Below are 20,891 nucleotides of genomic sequence, written 5' to 3' on the forward strand. Positions count from 1 at the left end.
TGCTTCCAAAAAACCGAATATCACAATGTCACATTTCCACTCATCTGAACGTCTGTTTTGCCAGAGAAATAAGAAGGCTGCGAAATGATACCATAGCAAACAACAACAAACATAACAACAACTTTAATCTAATTAACATCCACACTTACGTGGTATGATTTTTTTTTTTTGGGTGAACTGAAATACATTCTTTTTGCAGCTGGTGAGATGTATCGGATAATTATTATCAACAGTCTCAGGGCTTCAGTGTTCAGGTCTTCAATGTTTCCTTGGTCTCCTGAGCATCATAGTAGGTTCCAGTTAAGTCTGGAGTCTGTTCTCCAGGGTCACATGGGGTGCACATTGTCCCATGTGGTTGGCTGTAGGGAGTTGTCTGGTGCTGCTGCAGCAGAAGCAGCACCAGAAGCACCTGGGTCTCCCTGTGTGACAGCGAGGGTGGCCTGCTCTGGCAGAAGTGTGGGGTCCGTCAGAATGGCGGTCGTGGTGCTCAGGAGACGGAGTGAACTCAGGACCACTGACGAGGACACACAAGGAAATGACAAACGCAAGTTTGTGAAAGAACAATGGATGAAAATTGTGGATAATTGATTAAAAGTACGGGTTGTAATGGACTCACTGGGTCTGAGGGTAGGCAGCGAACAGTGCTGGTCCAGCCAGGACAGAGTGGATCGACACAGGTCCTCCACACTGGCAGTGGACACCATTCCGTTATAGGACTCAAAGAGCGGTTCAATGATGATACTGAACTGACACAGAGTTGAGGAAGGAAATCTGGCTCATTGAAAATGAGGGAGATCATGAATTTCCGGTCAGCAAAATGTTTTTAAACAGTGGTGCGTAACTTTTAAATATAAGTAAATATCAGTCAGATTCAAACCACTGTCAAATGAGTTCACACATTGCTGATTAAGCCCATCAGCGCCACACGACTCACTCTTTCTCTTTGTTTTTCCAATGTATTTGTTTTAAGTCAAGACAGACGGAAACAACAACAAAATTGCACTAGTAATAAGTGAGGCAGCTGCAAACAGATTACAGTATGATAATAATAAGAAAAGCTTCAGAAGTCAATTCTATGGGATAAAAACTACTGGTCCCCACACAGCTGCTGTGTACGCATAAATACTCCCTCAGTGAGGTCTGATAGTTTTGCTTGACTGAGCCTGTTTTCAGAAAAAGAATGCAGCGTTACATGATTTCTGCTGACAAAGACCAAACGGAGGAAAAAAAAAGTCACATCAACAACAAAAATCTCCAAACGTTTAAAACATTTTAAGCACAGCAGCTTTCAGAAAGAGCTGATGTTCTAAAAACAATCAATGTCAACAAGAATCAAATCAATTTACAGTACATCGTAGCTTCTACTGCAGACAAAGGCCTACTCCTTTAAAAACTGCTGAGAAGTACAACATGTCTGATTTAAATGCTCACTCATTTTTAGTACATTTTTTAGGTTATAGTAAATCAGTTTGTTAACTTAACTTAAGCTCCATGTACTGCATGTTCAAGGTAATACACTATGGCGCCGTATAATATATGGTATATTATCTGCACACTCGCACACACATGTGCAGTATTTGGAATTGATGCAGCACTTAGTGTGGACAAATGCTTTATCTGCTAATGTTTACCATCTACTATCCTGTGTCTACATAAAGAGAAATTGTCCTTGTTGTTTTTAAATGCGATTATTTTAAGAGCAGTTTAAGATAAAAAAGAACTGCAGAAAACATCTTCATATTCATGGAGAGAGAAAAACACCCTCAAGGTGTTTCTGTGTAAACACAAACATCTTGTTTTGCCAGCGAGATAATGGATTGGGCGATCATTAAGGGGAGAGTTATGTATTAAATTTACATAATCATTTTTTAGGCAACACACACGCCCTAGATGACTAATGTGCTTTTTTTTCTGAAATAGAAATACCCTATTGTACTGTACTTGAGAAAAAGTTTGCTAATCATGAATTTACATGGCCAACAGCTTCATTTCAGAGGATATTTTCCCTGACACACTTTAAAACTATCCTTCTCAGTAATTGTCCACAATGGCATAATGCTTAGTATAATATGCTCATTTGGATTAAAGGATTGAGGTTGTAAGGGAACAAGAATGAATTTAAAATGAGTCCAAAGTCTGAAAAAGCCAAACGCAGGGACAGAAGGATACACTTAGTACCCAGCACTTGATCATATTTGTTTTTACGCAGTGTGAGTAAGTTTGCGGAGTCGTGTTTGTTTTCATTAACCTTACATTTAAAAGGATACAATCCAAAACTTCCAGTTCTGCAGAGTCTGTGCCCGGACATACTCTCTGAACTTCTGCCTCATGTGGTCAAAGCGCTGCCGTGTGATGGGCACACCAGTGGCTGGAAGCTGCAGCTGACACGTACTGCGGGGACAGACACAGTGAGTCAAGTCACATCATACTTCAACTGACTGAGTTCACTTCAGAGAACTTGTGCAGTCTGTCATAACAGCACACGAATATAAAAAAACTCAATGAATGCTTCTAAACACACATTTAACCTAAGGCAGTGTTGAATGCAAACTGCTGGATACACATGTACACACACACATCTAACTTTAACCAAACTAGTATTCAAATCGTATTATAATTGACATAACCACTTGCTCAAATATGAAGTTCTGCCTCATTAGGACCAGGTTTTGGTCCACACGAGGACACCCGGTCCTGATAAGGCTAGTGTTTATGCAAAAAAGGTCTTATGGCAGGTATGATCGTAAATTAACAACTGAATGCCTACCTGTAACCCTTAATCTAATCCTAACCTAAATCCAATTCTAACCATAACCCTAAAACCAAGTTGTAACCCCCTAAAGAGTCATTTAAAGTTGTGAGGACCAGATAAAATGTCCTCACCTTCCTCCAAAATGTCCTCCCTCCTTATTGTTTATATGATTTTTGGTTTTTACAACGATACACACACACACACACACACACACAAACTTGTTTTCATATCTAAGTGAGGACACATCATGGACATAATGCGTACCCTAGACCCTTACCCTAACCTTAACCATCACAATTAAGTGCCTAACCCTAACCCTCACCATAGTCATTACAACTACATTTATATTCCTAATCCTCATCTCTAAATTCAGATTCTGCATGTGAACAAGGGATAAAATTGTGGTAAGGCTTTTGGATTGCAGACCAATCACGTTGGAGCACGCTTTGGTTGCTCTCAGGGAAACATGTATCAGCTACTGGCTGTTTCATTTTACAGGAACAGGAATACACCAGAAACTGGACTCACTCGGGACCTCACGCGGAGATGAAACGATAAATAATTTCAGCATATCTTGCAATAAAAAGCACTCGCAATAACTTGATTGGAGGTGAATTCTTTTTATCAGGATGACTGGGGGATTTATTGTGAAGTGCCACAAAAGGGAGCCTCCACTTTTTCACTCATTCCAGGACCTCATGATTTAAATAGAGTGATTTTGATGTGGTTCAGAGGCATTTTAGGAGATGAAAGCAGGTTTACTGGCATTACATGTTGTGAACAGCAATTTTCCCCTGAAAATTCGCTCCCTGACTTGTGCCACGCTGCTCATCTGACTGCGAATGTGAAATGGAAAAGTATCAGGATATTTTCTGTCAGGAATGCACAAAATATGAGAGATCCAGGAGCTGACAATAGAGCCTATGACTTCGGAGACTGATTAAGTCTAAATCTAACACCCCTACACACACACACAGGTTTGCAGAGCTATTCCTTTTAGGAGACTGCATTTATCTGGACAGTCTACACAAAGCATTATAATTCAAATCTTAGCCCTAAACTTCCCCAGGAATGAGGTTTGTGCCTCATTACAACCAGGTTCTGGTCTCCATGAAGACCACTGGTTTATGCCAGCAAGGTCCTAAAGAGATATCAAATACAAGTATACACATGCAGAGCTAAAAGTCTCACTTGATGGCAGAGTTGAGGAGCTGGATTTCCTCTCTGAGTCTTTGGGCCTCCTCGTGCAGCTGAGCTCTCTCCTGCTGCATCTTACTGATATACTCCGCCGTCTTCTGCAGCGTGGTGGCTTTGCTGATCTGTGACAGCAGACAGAAGAGTCGTTGCGTCAGCCAAACCGCACGCAGCACTCGCGCACAAATACTCCACAGTTCTGATATTGACGCGTTTTCATCTATATTCGGGAATCGTTTAGTTCTCCAGTTCGTGTGATGTTCTCTGCCTCCACCTTTCGGCACATTTATGTGTGATCATGTGGCAGCTCGTCTTTTCACTGTACCTTTATGCTCGGCTGAGAGCTGAGCGTTGTCACAAGGTTATGCAACGTGTCAAATCCAAGTTTGATGTTGAAACGCCTCTTTTGCTCCGCTGAGATGTGAGTGATCCTCCTGGTGTCAGTTTGCTGCAGACAACACGGCTTAGAAGTTTGATTTTCCACATATTTAACACTTTGTTAAGAGAACTACTCAAGTTTAATATTTAACGAAGTGACACAGTATGTCCTACCTTACTTGATTCTATTTTTCCATGTCCTGAGAAGCCTGACTGAGGGGACTCGGGGTAGGAGGATTTTTCCAAAAGGTTTGACGGGGATGTTCTTCCTGGGTTTTCAGGGAAATTAACTAAAACAAACAAACAAAACAATAAATAAAACAATTAATTATCCACAAATCATATGCACAGCAATGTCATTTCAGGGTTCTAGACAGGATTTCATTACAGCGAAATGGTAATGGGGGGGGAGTGCAGCGAGATTGTTGCGGAGCTTTTGAAAATTTAAGGTGAAAATTGGCTATTCTTAGGGTACCCAATGGGGAACATTGTTCTTTTTACACTATATATTCTTGATGCGTAATTTTTATACTTTAGTATCTTGGCCGTGTTATGTTCATATCAATAGAATTAAATACTATGGCTTTTCCACACTTTGTGGAAAGATATTATTTCAACTTGTACATAATGTAGTGTGATACATACATAAGTCATGTAGGGTGGTAAATGAAGTATAAAACCTTTAATTTTCCCGGAAAAAATGGCTTTTTTAATATTATTTAACAACAAATGAGATGATATTTCAAACTTTCTAAACCTAAAGTAAAATTTCCGTCCTACCAATTTGAAATGTCCTGCATTATGTCTTGATAAGAGCATTTGGAGAAAAAAAGATGAGAGTGCATTGGAGTGCTGAGCATCTACCAGATAAGCTGCTCCTGTCTGTGCCGTAGAGCTGAACAGGAGACAGTTCCTCAGTCTTGGGAACAAGGAGGGTTGTGCCGGTATGTGTGGAGCCGTGGGTGAGTAGGTTGGACACTGCCAAGCCCCTGGAGGTGCCTGCATGGGCTAGTCTGTTGTGAGTCGTCAGACCGACACTCTGGCTGTGCAGAGGTGTCAACACTGACATCCCCGCAGGCCAGCCAACTCCATGCTGCGGCTGTGATGACACTCCTCCAACATGTTTGCCACCACTACTGCTGCTGCTGCTGCTGCTGCTTAGCTGCAAAACAACACACACATCCTCAACTTAGAATGTCCTCTACACACACCTGAGGGTGTAAATGCAGAGGATTGATTTTAATTAAAAAAAGATGTCTGGGGATGTAGGTTATGATCCAAGTAAGAGATGGTGTGATTTTGTTAGTGATTCAAATACAGATACGGAATAAGGATTGACTGTAAATACACTCTAAAATAAAATATCTGCTGTTGATCTGATCTGTATTAGATGCTCAAAATGCACTTATTACCTTTCATTTCAGATAATACCTGGTTTGTTTCTTTAATGGTAAACAAAGGATATTTGTATGTGCATTAGAAACAAAAATCCAATTATTTTTACATATATATACAATATTTCATTTTAAATATTTAGTGTTTTTCACAAATGTATTCAATATAATAAATATGAAGATAATTAATGCAACAGACATCTTAAGAAAAAAGACTAACCGTAGAGCTGGGTGATGATGACCTCTGACCTTTGGTTGTCACGAGAATAGTATCCAGTCCCAGTGCTGGCTTCCCTGTCAACACAAACACCAATAGAGTTTGTAATAATCACTGAAAAATGATTACGAAAATGTATTAGAGGTGTGTAGGGGGGGGAATTGATACAGTGAAATATTGCAATATTTTTTAACTGATGTTACAAATAAACATTCAAATTTTTGTGGATTGAAACCAGATGGACACTGCAGACACTAGATGGTGCCAGGCGCTCACTCTCAAAAGAGATGATTTTTCCAATATCATGATAATATCGTATTTTGGATTCCCACCCCTACTCAGATTACATTTTCTTAACATAATTACTGTTTTCACAGCCTGTCACCTAATCATGTGATAATTATTCTCTGCTGTTACACTTTCACTTTCTATCTCCAGCTGTTGTTGACACAGGAAAATTCATGAATTAGGTTCAACAGACAGTGGGAAAGCCTGGGATGGATTATGAGCCAGGGGGCCCCTGTGCACAAACTGGAAAAGGGCCCCCCCGTGTGCCACCACACAGACACACACAGCCACCCCTGCATGAGTAACATGGTAGCATAGTAAGGCTTGGGCACAGAGACAGCGATTGCAGTCATCATTTTAAACACTAAAGGTTGCTGTTATAAATATAATTTACATATATCACCTTTATAGGACAGAGTGGAGGAGAGAGAAGAGACTCACGTTCCCTACCGCTGGAGCAGAGCAGTTTAGCCAGACAGCTAGTCGGTGTGGGGGCAGTGAACTGGGAGGCATGTGAAGCCACAGAGGGACACAGTGTCCTCGCTCCTCCCGTCTTCTGCTTGTGCTTGCCTCTGACTCCCGTGACAGCCACCTGCTCGGGCACTGAGAAGCAGTGGGGCGCCGTGACGGAGGGCAGCGGTGCCCGGACAGGGTCAGGCATGGCGTCGGCGTAGCTGAGAGAGTGGCAGGCGGTCTGAGGGTACGTGTCCGCTGTGTGCGATAAACCGTGACCCTGGTGCACAGAGGCCTGGGGCCCCATGGAGGAGGCAGTGTGGGTAATGACGGTGGAGGTCACGCTCGACGTAGTGTAGTAACCGAACTTGTGGCATGGCAGCGGATGCAGAAAGGGAATAGCCGCAGAGACTGGCTCCTCAATGCTGGTACTGAACGCTATTGAAACAGGTGCATTAGAGTACTGGGGTCCATATGTCATGGCTCCTGATCTGATGCTGGATTCGTGGTATTCACTGCAGTCCTGGACAAGCCTGCTCAGCTCCGGTCGGGTATTGGATGAGGAGGGTTGAGGGGACTTATCAGCGGACAGGCTGGGCTGGAAAAGAAAGTGGGAGTCAGTCATTTCCCCCGACAAGACATTTCACAATCAGAAGGAGCCGTGAACAGCGACAGTACCTGGGCCAGCTGGCTGTTGATAAGAAGCTGAGGAGCTGTTACTACGGGAGAGGAAACTGGAGCAAATGCGGCGTTGGATGGACTCTCAAAATAGCTACAGTCAGCAAAAGCAGTCTGCTCAGTGGGCTGGCCTCTGTAGGTCATGAAGATATCTGGGAAAAATCACACACACAGTTAGAAACTACGAGCATCGATGCAGCGGACGGCAACAAAACTGCTGCTCACACTTAATGTACAGGTTTCAATTAACAGCTTAACAGCAGTAGACCTCACACTCCTCATTCCTCCCTTCCACAAGCAATATACTGTAAATGTTCATAAAAATAAATATACATATTTATACTGTAAATATACGCAAGTCCATACTGTGTATATTCTGCTAACTGTCTATAATGTACATACTACATTCTATTTTGACTATTTTTTATATATCTTTTTATATTGCAATTTTCTTTTTTGGTAATGCATGTTTATTATTTATTATCTTTATCTTTACTGTCTTGCTACAGTAAAAATGTACATTTCCCCACTGCAGGACTAATGAAAGACTATCTTATCTTATCTAATAATGAATGGTTGAAGTTCAGCATTTACAAATTGATTCATCATGATGTGTTTTTATGACCATTTTAATTCCCCTAATCAATCAGTTTTTGGCTTATATCAATACTACCAAATAGCAATAAATCAGAATTGCAGCTTCTTAATACAATCAAGTTGTGACAAAAGTACACAGTCAGATCAAACCACAAATATAACTAGAAAATGTGCTTTCTCTTCTTCTTGGAAACATTTTTATATTATCATTGAGATGCACGTGTTCTGGCATTAATGAAATGGACAATAAAAAGCAATGAAAACAACCCAGTCAGGCCAAGAAAAAAACGACGTTGTTGTTGTTGTTGTTGTTGAGCAAATCGATAAAGGTGTAATCTGGGTGTATTAAATATTAAATCCTTGCCTAAGCACCAATCATTAACAATGTCAAATGAAAACAAAACACAAAGTAATGCACAGGACTAGGGGGGATTGCTTTGCTGAAAGTAACACAGAGGCCAAAACAAACATAACTATTGTGGCCTTGAGCAAGTAACTAAAGCCCAATCTGCTTCCTCCCTGCTTGTTTCTTGCTGCAGGCGAGCTTGTTAGTTCTCTAGAGGCAAGCAGCCTGAGGCAAAAAATAAGAAAACAAAAGCAGTGGATAGATATGAGTTCTTATTATAAAATGATAGGATGTAGTGTAAAACAAAATAAAAAAAATTTATATCAACTCACAAAAAGCAACATCATTTGATGAAGTCACTTTTTCTCCCTTTACAAAGGAATCATGATACCACATTTAACTGAGATTCTAACGTGACCATACGTGTGAACTGTTGTTAGTCCCCATGATAATCTGGTGTTAATATCCACAGTGTAATCTGTGTTTTTAATGATGTATGACGGATTGATTTATAACAAGATTCAGGAGTCACTCATTATGTAATTATTAATTAAGAAAAACCAAACAAATAAAGCAACAAGCAAACAAACAGAGCCTAACCTGCCTATTTATGGAGTTCTGGCTCCTGATGGGATAAAGTGTTTGGCGGATAATCAAACTCACTGAACAAGCACTCCAGATCTGTGATCACTGTCAGAATATTACAGCTATTTATCTAAAAGACAAACCCGAAAGAACTTTAAACAGAGGTTTGTTTTGGGGAAGGAAATTCCACCATCAGCCAGCCCATCACCTTATTTGTCCACGACATATAGGTGGTGTCACAGCTGGGGCTCATAGTTACACACGTCCTCTTCCACTTCCTCTTTCTCGCTGCTTTAAATTCCTCTCAACCCCAGAGTTCCAAATAACAAAGTGCGGACACGGCAGTTAGACAAAGGAGTGTCATTCAAGATCAGGTTTCCTTGATGCAAGAGCCAAATGACTTTTTAATTTGACGGTGTGGTTTATTTCATTGGATTTCTCTGCACTAAATCAAGCGGTTAATCACTGTTAATGAAGAGAAGGGCAGGTGAAACCTGGTGAATAAAACAACGTGACTCTATGATATCATGTGCCACAGACAGGGATAGTACCTGGTATATCCATGAAATCATCCATACTAGGCTGCAGTGGAGTTAGTCCGGGCTGGATTATATCAGCATTGGTGGTGTAGGCTGAGGAGGAAGGAAAAATAACAACATTAAACTTAACAAAGAAGAAAAGACATGTGAGTGCATTTGTCTTTGTTCGTTTTGTTGTGAGGTTTTTTTTTTTTACTGTTTTCGAGTTTCCCATGTGTTGGGTTTCATCTAAGTCTAAGCACACAAGGTGCTCCGGATACATAACACATAACTGTTCTTCCATTAATTATTAGACTGTAGAAAATACCTGCACAACATTTTGAAAAACACATACAGTTGGTGTGGATGTTTCAGCTTGTTTCACTGCACCTCTGTTGGGTTATGGTCTATGGTGATTTTCTCAGCTTTAACCACCGTCTATACCTCGGAGTTTATTTTCTTGTTGCACTGGTACGGCACATGACCAGTGAACCCAGTGCGCCGCCACCATAACCACAACAAATAATGAAGGTGTAAACAAACTGATAATCGGGATAAATGACTCCTAAAATCCTCTCAAGCTCAGAAAAACAGCACAACGGCTACTCATCGTGATGCTCCTTCTCTCCTTCTTCAAGGTTGAGCATGTTATATAGTGTGACATGTTCATCCCTGGCAATTTAACGTCACTTTTCGCAAGTGATAAACGTTTCCCAGAAGAGTTGTGGAAAATTTAAAACAGGTGCAGCGGAGGAGCAGCTGTCTCTGTGTTGTCCTGCCATGGACTTGGTGCACCATGATGTTCACCCGCTCTTGACATTATTTTAGAACTTAAATTATTAGCTGAGTGCCCATTTCTAGAAGGAGGAGCCACAGAGCTGAAATGGCATCATTACTAGACATTGTGTCTATAAAATGAAATGTGGACGAACGAATTTCTAATACACACCGACCGTTCTTGACATAAATAAATAAACACCAAAGTTTCACTTTCTCTTCCCCTTCTTGATAGAAATGATACAAATGTATGGAACGTGGAAGCTTATACAAGTACAGTATGTAGGCTGTTTGCACGCGGGTAAGTTATGTGTAAATAGTCAGGTTTGACTAAGCGTAGAATAATGCAAGGGTCATTTCTCCTGAAACTGAAGATGAAGATCAAAACCTTCCTGGAAGACAAGTCGAAGGGACACACTATGTCTACTGGAGATTGGTCTGTACATATCCATATGTGTCTATACTGAACCAAAAACTCAAGAAGGACCTCATGTGAAAATATCTACAGTCATAAGTCTGTGAAAATAGAGAAATGTCTCATACAGAAATGAAAAACTAACACTTTTTTTGAGAACATGAAATTTGGTGTTGGGATTTATATATATATGTACACACATACACATATATATATGTATATATATGTATATAAATGTTACTGAGTCTGATTTGAGACCGCAGGGCATAAAACTTGACTCAGTAGACTCACAGTTTAATTGCGTCTGATCTAATGGGGACTATTTACTCACTGCTGTGTCCGTCACTGGCCCAGGGACATGGCTTCTGCGTCATGGTGAACAGTGTGTCAGAGATGTCCGACAGGAGGCAGTCCAGGTCAAACATGTGAGCCTCCACTGGCGCAGCTTCAGCCTCCTGGTACATCTGACTCGACCATTTCTCCAGTTTGGCCTGGCAGATCTGACTCTGCAACACACGAGCCAGACATCCAATCACTCACAAGAGGTGACGTTCCCCGGTCCGTCCATTAGAGGGCTCCCTACGGGTACGACTGAAAAGTCTTGAATGCAAAGTGATGCACTGATGGCATCTGACGAAACATTATACATTTACCTTTAATTTCACTTTAACAACTTTAACATCAAAAGATCAAGATAGCATGCAAGCAGCAATACACACGACTGGATCTCCTCCATCCTCACACTCAGCCAGAAAACCACACATTTGTAAAATCCAAGTGTCTGTCGAAAAAGGCAGTGAACACAACTCACAGAATACAAAGCTCTGGTTCGGGGGTCTTCTCCCTCTGTTTGAGATGCATCTGCACTTTTAAGTCAGAGCCCACATTTATAGGGAAGCACAGCTGAGCCGGAAACTGTTTTGATTACGTCTGAGCACACGACATACCCAGTTGTAATTTATTTATTTTCCTGCTCAATTTGTGGGATAATATGAGTGAAAGCAAGTAGAAAATGAGGTGAGATTGTTTTGTGTGTGTGTGTGCGAGTGTGTGTGTACGAGCGTGGAAAAAAGCACTTTATGCATATTGTTCAAAAACACGAGCCCCTTGCTGGTTATCATCATGTTGCCTTTGTTCAATTCTTGATTTTCATGTCTCACCGTTTCAGTAAAAAGCAGCAGGCTTTTGTCCCTGACCTAATTCTGGCAGCTCTTCCACATTCACGTGCAGACAAATAGGAAGACCTGAAGCCCCAAACAAAACAAATTGCCGTTGCCTTGGCGATGAAAAACAAAATAAACATGCATATGAGCGCCACCAAATGCCTCACTTCCGTTGGGCGTTTGAGGGCTTTCCTGAAACCAGGTGGTACAGTGAACTCTCCACGGATCGTCATCGGGTGAAACTAAATTATAGATATTAAATTTATGAGCTGGGAAATATTGACGAATGCATACTGATATAATGTTTATACATTTTGGAAACACACAAGTGTCTCAAATATTTGAAATGTTCCTCTTGTTAGCAACAATTTGTCAATTTGGAAAAAAAAAAAAAGGATTTCTTAATTCTTTTCTGTTTTTTGCCCAATCAACCAGCTCCAAGTTCCAAAATAAAATAAAATAACATAGGCAGAGGTTAAATTAGAGATTTTTTAGTATCATCACTAAGGTCATAATTAGTATAGTATTGCACTGGGCCGCATTATATTCAGATGTGTGAATGACCAGTTATCATATTTAAGGTCCAGAAATTAAGTATATTAAAGGCGACATAGACCGGAAGCTACAATTAACGCTGCGTTTGTGTGTGTGTGTATCTGCGTCATTACCTTGTTTATGAAACCCTAAAGTTTCAGAACAAACAGTTCAGCCACTGCTGAGAAAATAGTGTTGTATTGTTTTCCTGGGCTCTGCGAAGCGGATCGGCACTTCCTTAATTTGATGTCGTCATCAGAAATCCTCACCACTCCTCTCACCACCGTAGTGCCTCCTGGTGCGGGCACTAGTCCGGGCACATCCGGTTGCGTACATTCAACCGCAGAAGAAGAAGAACTACTCTCGTTGTAGCTGCTGAGATGCAGAGCATCCACCGTGCCAGAGGGGGAGCTGTGTATCTGAGAGCTAGCCTATCTATTGCGTCACTTCCAGGTACCTGGCCAATCACAGGACAGTAGGATAGCTCTCGTTGGCTGGCCAATCACAACACAGTCCACATTCTGGGGGTGTGGTTTTGGTCTGAAACAGCGCAGCTGAGGAGAGTGTCAGTGAGGAGATATTTTGATCGGCTCATTTGCAGTGATTAGGAGGTTTATATCCATGAAAAAAGGTTAATATATGTAAGTAGACCTCCATAACTAACATATATGTGTGATACAAGCATTCTATGTCGCCTTTAATAAAAGACTGGCTTTATGGAGGATACCTCCACGTTTCTACAGCAGCATGAAATGTGCAAATGTAGAAGAACTGACGCACTTAGCAAAGGGGTTGAGTGCATGGGGAAATTCTGCTGTTTGTTGTACTGTACCTGTCTAACCTTTAGATGTCAGTAATTCTTAGACACTGAACCGTTTATAAACAACCAGAAGGTCATGGGTTCAACCTGCTGCTCAGCGAGTCTCAAATCTGTCCCTGAGCAAGACGTTTAAAGTTTCAGTGTGTAAGATTTCACAGCATTTATTGGTGGAGTTGCATGTTGCCTGGAAGGAAGTGAGGCATTAGGCATCCAATGTGGACTATTGCAAAAACATACGGCGTGTTTCCACTAGTGCAACTTGACTCACCTCAGCACGGCAAATGTTGCTTTTTCCATTAGCGTCAGACTGCCGTCACAGGAAAAGGCACAATGCCAAACTGTAGATCAGTTAAAAAGACTTAACAGTCCTGGGTTAATCTGCAACATTTAGCAAGGAAATGTCTAAAATCTCATGATTTAACAGAGGAGTCTGACGTATTTAGCGACAGCACGGCGGATCGCAAGCGACGAGCCGCACACATGGTGTTTATAGAACTGTGCCACGCGCCTGGACACTAAAATGAAGTATTATTCATTATGAAAGTACAAACTTCACATTAGGTGTACACTCCACTCTTTATGCTTCAACTACCTTTTATTCAGAAATGATTGACTGAGTTGCAGCACGAGGGCCGACTGTGCACTATGTAATAATTTGGAGCCTCTAATGGATTTACATAAAATGCACTACAAAGCCTCGTACGAGTCAATAAAGCTTCGCATAAATCTTAACATTTAAATATTCTATGAGAACAAGCCTGGGCGCTAAAATGATTTAGCCAGTTCAGATTCAAATTAGACGTTGACAGCCGTTATAAAAGACTGCTGTTAAGTTGTTAAGTGTGTGACATAAACACGCGTTATAATAACAACGCCTACAATAATAACACGGTGCTGACTCAATGTGTGTGTGTGTATAAACCGTATGCAGTGAAAGTGAGGACATTTGTGGCTGGTCCTCACATCTTCAAAGGGCTTTTTCAGGGTTAAGAGTTAGGCACTTAGTTGTGATGGTTAAGGTAAGGGGCTTGGGAATGCCTTATGTTAATGCCGTGTCCTCACTAAGACATAAAAACAAGTTTGTGTGTGTCTGTTGAGTCAAAAGCCTGATAAGACTTTGGTAACATGGAGCATAAAAAGCTGCAGCAGTGATCTTTGACCTGTCAGATATGCATTGACTTGAGCTCTTTCAAGCACTCACTGACCCTGCTATCATTACAGTGGTTCTAATTCTGAGCACAGTTAAAGGGATAGTTGAGGGATTGCATGAGGTACTTGTACACGGCCGACGCGTTACATGCAATAGATAAGATTGAGCGAGCCTCATGTTTGCAGTGGGAGACACAAGAACCCCATGTTTTGTTGTGAACAGGGACAGTAAACCTGCATATTTAAGCACACGTATGCACAACACTTTCAAAGCAGTAGTAGTAGACTGGGTGTTTGAATTAAACTTTATATTCATATTCTGAATATAGCAAACCCTTACAATGTTGATTTTTTTTGTTTTAATAGGCGCTACAAGACATTGTCTTAGCTTTCTCGATTAACAGCAAAACAATGTGTACTTACAGTTTAAAACAATTACAAAATATAAATAACACAGCATGTCGGAAACATATGTTAAATTCTTTGCACTCTCACCTTCTCAACCCTTAGTGCTCATGTAGCACAGATCTGTGCCTTGGTAAATTGCTGTGGGAATAATACACAACTCCTTATATGGACATCCTGGGGTGTGTTTATAGATCACATATTCAGGCTTTACAAAATGAGTTTTTTCGGGGAGTAATGATACAATTTTTCTTCTATTTGTTCATAAAAACTACCCAAGCAAACTTAAAAAAGCCTAAACCCTAAAAAGGGTTAAATGTGAATATTGTCTGGCTTCTTTGCTCCATAAAACATGTGGACAAAACAAGACATTTGAAAAAAATCATCGTTTCCAGGTAATATTTACAGCTTATGGACCAAATGATTACTCGTTTAATTGAGAAAATTATTGTCTGATTAATCAATTACTAAAAATAATAATTAGTTGCAGCCCTAGAGGTCACCCAAGTTCAAAAACTGCTATGTTTACCCACTTATTTCAGTGTGGAAGAGGCCTTTTTCTGGCCATATAGACCCTGGCTGTAAAATATTTCCATTAACAGTGAAAATAAGAATGAAAAAAGAAATAGTGGGTCAGCTGTGGCTCTCTGACACAGTGAAAAACTATCATAAATGAGGTGATTCCCCAAAGTCCCCTTTCTCCTCCTCCTTCTCCTCTTTCCCTCCTGATCTTTTGTTTGTTTCTGCTGCTGTGACGTCACTGTCACGGGCCCTCCACTGCTTTACAAAGCCCCCCCACTCAAAGTAGGTCAGATTTGATTAAAAGACATTAAAGTCTGCAGCTTTTTCACTTCAATAAAGATGAAGCCTGAAGTTGAGGCGTTGGAGATATATTGTCAGTATGCGTCAGTCGCCTACAAATGTTGCACCAAGTTGTTTTGCACGTTTCTGTCTCTTTTTGTCTCGGGTTAATCAGGGGATTACAAAAATAGCAGCTTGAGTTGTTGATTTAACAGTATGTTGAACTGCATTCGAAGGCAAACAATTTAGCAGGTCACCAGCACGCACAAACACACACAAACACACAGGTTTGCACAGTGACTCTTTGATGCAGTGCGGTACGGTTTGGAATGGTAATGCCATGGGTCACACTTGCATTTCGGCTGGGAACAGTACAGTGTCACGACAATGAACGATGGAACGATTTGGGACGGTTATTTTGGTGCTATTCCTTATCAAAACGCAAAAAAACATTTTCCACTGGGTGAAAACATAGCTTTAAGGACTCTCATTGACTTTCATTCAGTTGGACAGCCGAAACAAAGCGTTATCCCGAACCTAACCACAATTCAAATCTTCGCCCTAATCTTAACCAATTCCTTGGAAATTAGTTTCTGCCTCATTCACACCAGGTTTTGGTCTCCATGAGGACGACTGGTCCTGACAAGGTCAGCGTTGCTAGACAAGGCAGTAAAGAGGTAACACATACAAGCACATCACAACTAAGTGCCTAGCTCTAACCCTAATCCTAAAACCAGGTCTTAACCCTGAAAAAGCCCTTTAAAGTTGTGGGATCCAGACAAAATGTCCCCACAAGGTCAGAATGTCTTCTGGACCTCACAAAGTTATAAATACAAGTACACGCACTCACATGTGTCAGCCTTACAAGATCAAAATGAACGTCTGTGTTCATTAAAAGTACAGTAGGCAGAATAGTCCTGGTGTTATTGATCAGTCGTTCCAAATTGACCTTTCAGCATTATGTAAATCACGTTTTCTGAGATAAAGAGAACGACACCTCTGCACCACATTTGTGCCTTTACAAAATCTGACCAATGATGGGAGACTCTGACTTTGACGGCAGTCTGCTGACGTCACATTTTAGTATCGGCTCAGCATGCTTGGAACCTCGCCAGAGCAGGTACCAAAAAGTACTATACCTCATGGAAGCCAAGTAGTGCTAGAACTGTATTATGGGAAATAAACCTGATGAGGGGCTCAGGAAAGAGAAAGAGACAGAGCATATGCTCGCGCTAAAAGTGGGGCCTTGTCTGTCGTCCTACCTCTTGTAGCATTGAAAGAATATCATCCTTCTTTTTCTGGAGCTGCAAAGGAGAAAGAAGAGAAACTATTTGATGGGTCTGAAAATAGTGAATAATAATCTTAACCACACCTTTGCCATTTGAGTTTGGTGTATTAATGTGATGACAATACGTCTAAAGGCATTTGGTCACCAGGGTAAAACACCAGACCATCACCAGATGATGGTGCTTTACCTTTAATCCTATTGGGATTGAATCTGTGTGAAATACGACAAGCTTTTATCTCATCACATATGTATTTACTGACCTAAATCAAAAAATCTGTTGACCAGCTTTAAAAAAGACTAAAAGGTTTTTGACCAGGTTTTTAATGACAATAAATAGGTTTCCAGTTTGAGCCTCTTCACACTGGCTTCTAATATGTTTTAAGACTGATTTAATGTTCTTTTAATTACTTTTAAAGCACTTCATCTGACTCCTCAGATAAGTGCCTATGTTTTTCTCCCCAACCACTCTGAAAACCACTCTTACAGCCTGAGATCCCAGTCGCAGTGTTTCTATAAGGTTTCATTGTTTTTACTGGTGGTCATGATTATATATCTGTGTCAATAGTTAGTCAGTGTTTTTAATTTTGTATTTGTGTGCTAAAAAAAGAGATGAACCGCGGTGTTCTATAGAAAAATGATACCTCAATCTCACCCTCTTTTTGTAGTAAATCCTCCACTTGTGATACTCCTTGATCACCACCTCGATCCTTCGCTTCCAGTAGCTGCCCTCTAACACGATCGCCTGTTGACATGAAGCAGAGTAGGTGAAGTCAAATTGCACACATGGAGTCACCAAATAACTACGCTCAGTGACCAGTCGTTTGAAAAACCACTGAAAATGATTTCCTAAAGCACAAACTGCTCACTTCGGGCTTTCGATGGGCATCGGCCTCAGAGCCCTCGAGCGGAGTGACGAAGCCACACACCGAGCTCTTCCTCCTCTCGACATCTAAGCACCGCAGACCAAGTGACAAAGAGAACAAAAAAGTTTTTTTTTACTATTTCTGTTTGCATTTTGTAGTGAAGTCACTGTTAATGATGGGCGAGGAGAGTGGTGGCCTCACATTGAATGAACCAAGCTCTCCAGATGGCATTGTTCAGTCGGATCTTGTCCCTCCACAGCAGCCGCAGGCCTTTAAAAGACTTCCACTTTGGTGACACTATCTTACCACTGCAAAAGAAAAAGGAGTTTGGAACAGTTTTTGTGTCAATACAATACCAAGTTAGTTTAGTTTCAGGAATGCTACATTTTCGTTTATATCGTATGGGCTCATCCCAAGACAAAAGGGACACAGTGGAAAAACAGTGTCCTCGCGACCACGTCCATTAGAAACCTGTCCAGATTTTGACTAATAATGTTCTCTCGGCTAATTCATCAGTGCACCGTTCACCCGTGCTGCACTTTGATGTCAACAGCATGTCTGATGGAGCACAGGCTCCATCGTGTGAGATGGTGGGGAAGTTGCTAGGAAGCCACAAAGACTGGTTTTAATCAGGCGGTTAATGGAGTGACACGCCGCATGTCTCTCACACACACACACACACACACACACACACACACACACACACACACACACACACAGACCTATGAGGCCGCATAAAGCTGTCACAACAAGAAGTCATTAACGCCAATCTAGTTAGTGACAAATAACTGCTTTACTTGCTCCACATCAAAACAATAAAAGTCATAAAGGTAAGTGTTAGATTTGTGGTCTAACTTTAATGGAAACCATTAGGAAACATTGTGCATGCATCACTTAACTATAAAAATACAAAAATGATGACATAGTGACTTGGTCCTGTCTGAGCAAAACAAGGTGGTAAAGCAGAATTGATCTTTTTTGGCTTTTCAAGCACACTTTTCTGAGAGGGAAACTGTTCCTATAAGAGCAAGTGCTTTTGAAGTGTTGTGGTTTGCTCCAAATTGTAGGGATTTAAAGAAAAATACAAATTGGCAATAAGCGTGGTGTTCATAACAGGCATCAAAACAGGATCTTCTCTCCTTTGTCTCAGTTACACCATAATCTGTCCTGTGCTGCCAACTAGAATCAAAGTCCAGCTTTCCGTGAAGATTTTCCAAGCTGTTGCACAAGAGACTGCAAAAATCACTCGTTCCAGCTCATCCACTCACTCTGCTACCAAACGCTTCACTTTAAACACAAGACTTTGGGAAGGGAAGCAGGCCGAGATAAAGTCCTGCTCGGTTTTAAGTGAAGCTCTCTGTGTCAGTGGTTTTTAAAACACATGGTAAGTGTACAGAGGAGGATCACTGCAGGGGGAAAGTACATGTTCTTATCGCTGATATTGTGCAGACTCAAAATAACTTGCTGCTGTTAGGTGCAAAACAAGGCGCTCAGATTATACACACTTCTAAAAAGTCCTATCCAAATAGGAGGAGGGAGAACTAAAATAGGCTTATCCTCTCTCAATTATCCTGAAAAAAAATGCAAGATTCACAAAATTACTTTGATACCTATAATATACCACTTTTTCATGTCTGATAATGATACAGATAACAAAAAATCTGCACTTTTAGCTGCTAAAAACACATTGTGCTGCCCATTTCAAAGACATGATTCTCCAACTGTGTAACAAATAATCTATACAGCACACAAAATGTTTTTTTTAGTCTGTGCATAGTGAAGCGTGCGATATATAGGATTTTACATTTTTTCTGTCCATATCTGATGCAGTGATTTTGACCAGTTTCGGACCGATACCAAGTTTGAGAGTTGTATCGGCTCATCGCTACTTTATCGATTTAATGAACAAAAACAGATTTCACTTTTTGTTATGGACGTCCCATAAAAACTTGAGCGTCATTGTGGAAAATAAGTGTCTGAAAATGGAACATGTTACAAAAACATGTTAGATAGTGTTGTGATTTATAAGAAACATGTTCTTAACATTACAAAAAAAACCACGTAGTTTTCTTTTACCAAAAGAAGTGACAAAATGCCATAATGTCATAAAAAACAATTATGATGATGTGATTGACGCATTTTAGTTAAAACTGGAAGGCTGAAAAGATGCAGGGGTCCCCCTTGTGGCACTTCAAAATAAATCACCAGGACTGTATGTTGGCAGTCAAGGTAAAATAAAATTCTATTAGCACAACTATTTCACAACAATTGACAATAACTGACAGAATTCAGTCCTTCTTGGATGGATGGATGCAGGGAATGTTGTTTTGCTATAGTTTCGACAGTGAGACCTACCTGTAGGCCAGAGACATGCACTCAAACAGGCGGGTCAGAGTGGGGTCGATGCTCAGGCTGCCGTAGCTCAGCCGGTAAGTTTGACACCACGTCCTGTTCACGGTGTCAAAGTCGTATCTGAGAGAACCGCCGCTTTTCCTCCTGCGCGACACCGAGTCGCTGTGCGGGGATGACACCATGAAGTGGCCGCTGTGGATGACCTGGGTGCGGGGGAAAGCGGCGGCGAACGGCCCGGTGCTGGCCACCCGAGCGGGCTCCACCTCCGGCTCAGAGTCAGACTCTGAAGAGTCGTGGAGTTGCTTTTGTCCGGCGGGACAAACTCGTTCTCCTTTAGCCGCCATTCTGTGTTTTTTACTGTGTTTCGACTTCTCTTGCCAACAGTGACCTTTCTCCTCAGGTGACCCTCCTCCTCCTCCTCTTCCTCCTCCCTCTGTTTTCTTCGGATATTCCAGAGTTACTTCAAACAGCTGCTGCCGCTGCTGCTACAAACATCTGTCAGCAGAGACAAGAGTGTGTGACCAGGCTGCAGCTCCTCTGTGCACATTTACTGACAGTGGACTGTTGTGCAACAGCAAGCTATCACCGTCAACTTCCTCTGAGGGGCTAATTATTAATAGACCAAACCCAATATAGGATTTCTTCCCCCAAAATGAACAATAACAAATGCAATACATTATTAATCATTTATTACTTTAATACACTGCCATTTTTCAGGTTGGGTCTATTACCAGGGATGTTCCAAGACACTTTGGGGCCCTGAGGAAAAGGGACTGGAGGGGGCCTTACATAGTACTTAAACTTGGACGTAGCCCCTTCAGATGTATTTTTTTGCACTCTTTGTAAAAGCGTTATATCAAGAACAACACATTTACTGCTGGAAATACATGTGACTGTTGAACGCAGAGCAGAGATCTACACAGA

At 41.2% G+C, this 20,891-nt stretch overlaps 1 protein-coding gene across 4 annotated transcripts; it reads right to left on the minus strand.

Annotated features, from left to right (window-relative positions):
- Window positions 1–108: 108 nt before the first annotated feature.
- On the minus strand, window positions 109–20,527 carry LOC122779940 (carbohydrate-responsive element-binding protein). Of its 4 annotated transcripts, none has more exons than XM_044042641.1 (17): window positions 19,971–20,526; window positions 17,817–17,923; window positions 17,619–17,701; window positions 17,405–17,494; window positions 16,727–16,768; window positions 10,924–11,098; window positions 9,434–9,514; window positions 7,355–7,506; window positions 6,674–7,274; window positions 5,939–6,012; window positions 5,189–5,486; window positions 4,499–4,614; window positions 4,272–4,394; window positions 3,944–4,071; window positions 2,268–2,391; window positions 617–746; window positions 109–514 (listed from the first exon to the last, which is right to left on the minus strand). In XM_044042641.1, the coding sequence occupies exons 1-17, from the start codon at window positions 20,309–20,311 to the stop codon at window positions 327–329; spliced, it is 2,853 nt and encodes a 950-aa protein (XP_043898576.1). In that variant the 5' UTR covers window positions 20,312–20,526; the 3' UTR covers window positions 109–326. The 4 variants fall into 4 exon arrangements, with proteins under 4 accessions (XP_043898576.1, XP_043898575.1, XP_043898577.1 ...); XM_044042640.1 differs by having other exon boundaries at window positions 6,665–7,274; XM_044042642.1 differs by lacking the exon at window positions 16,727–16,768 and having other exon boundaries at window positions 6,665–7,274.
- Between the last annotated feature and the right edge of the window lie 364 nt (window positions 20,528–20,891).

Source organism: Solea senegalensis, linkage group LG13 (assembly GCF_019176455.1).
Source record: "Solea senegalensis isolate Sse05_10M linkage group LG13, IFAPA_SoseM_1, whole genome shotgun sequence".
Lineage (NCBI taxonomy): Eukaryota > Metazoa > Chordata > Actinopteri > Pleuronectiformes > Soleidae > Solea > Solea senegalensis.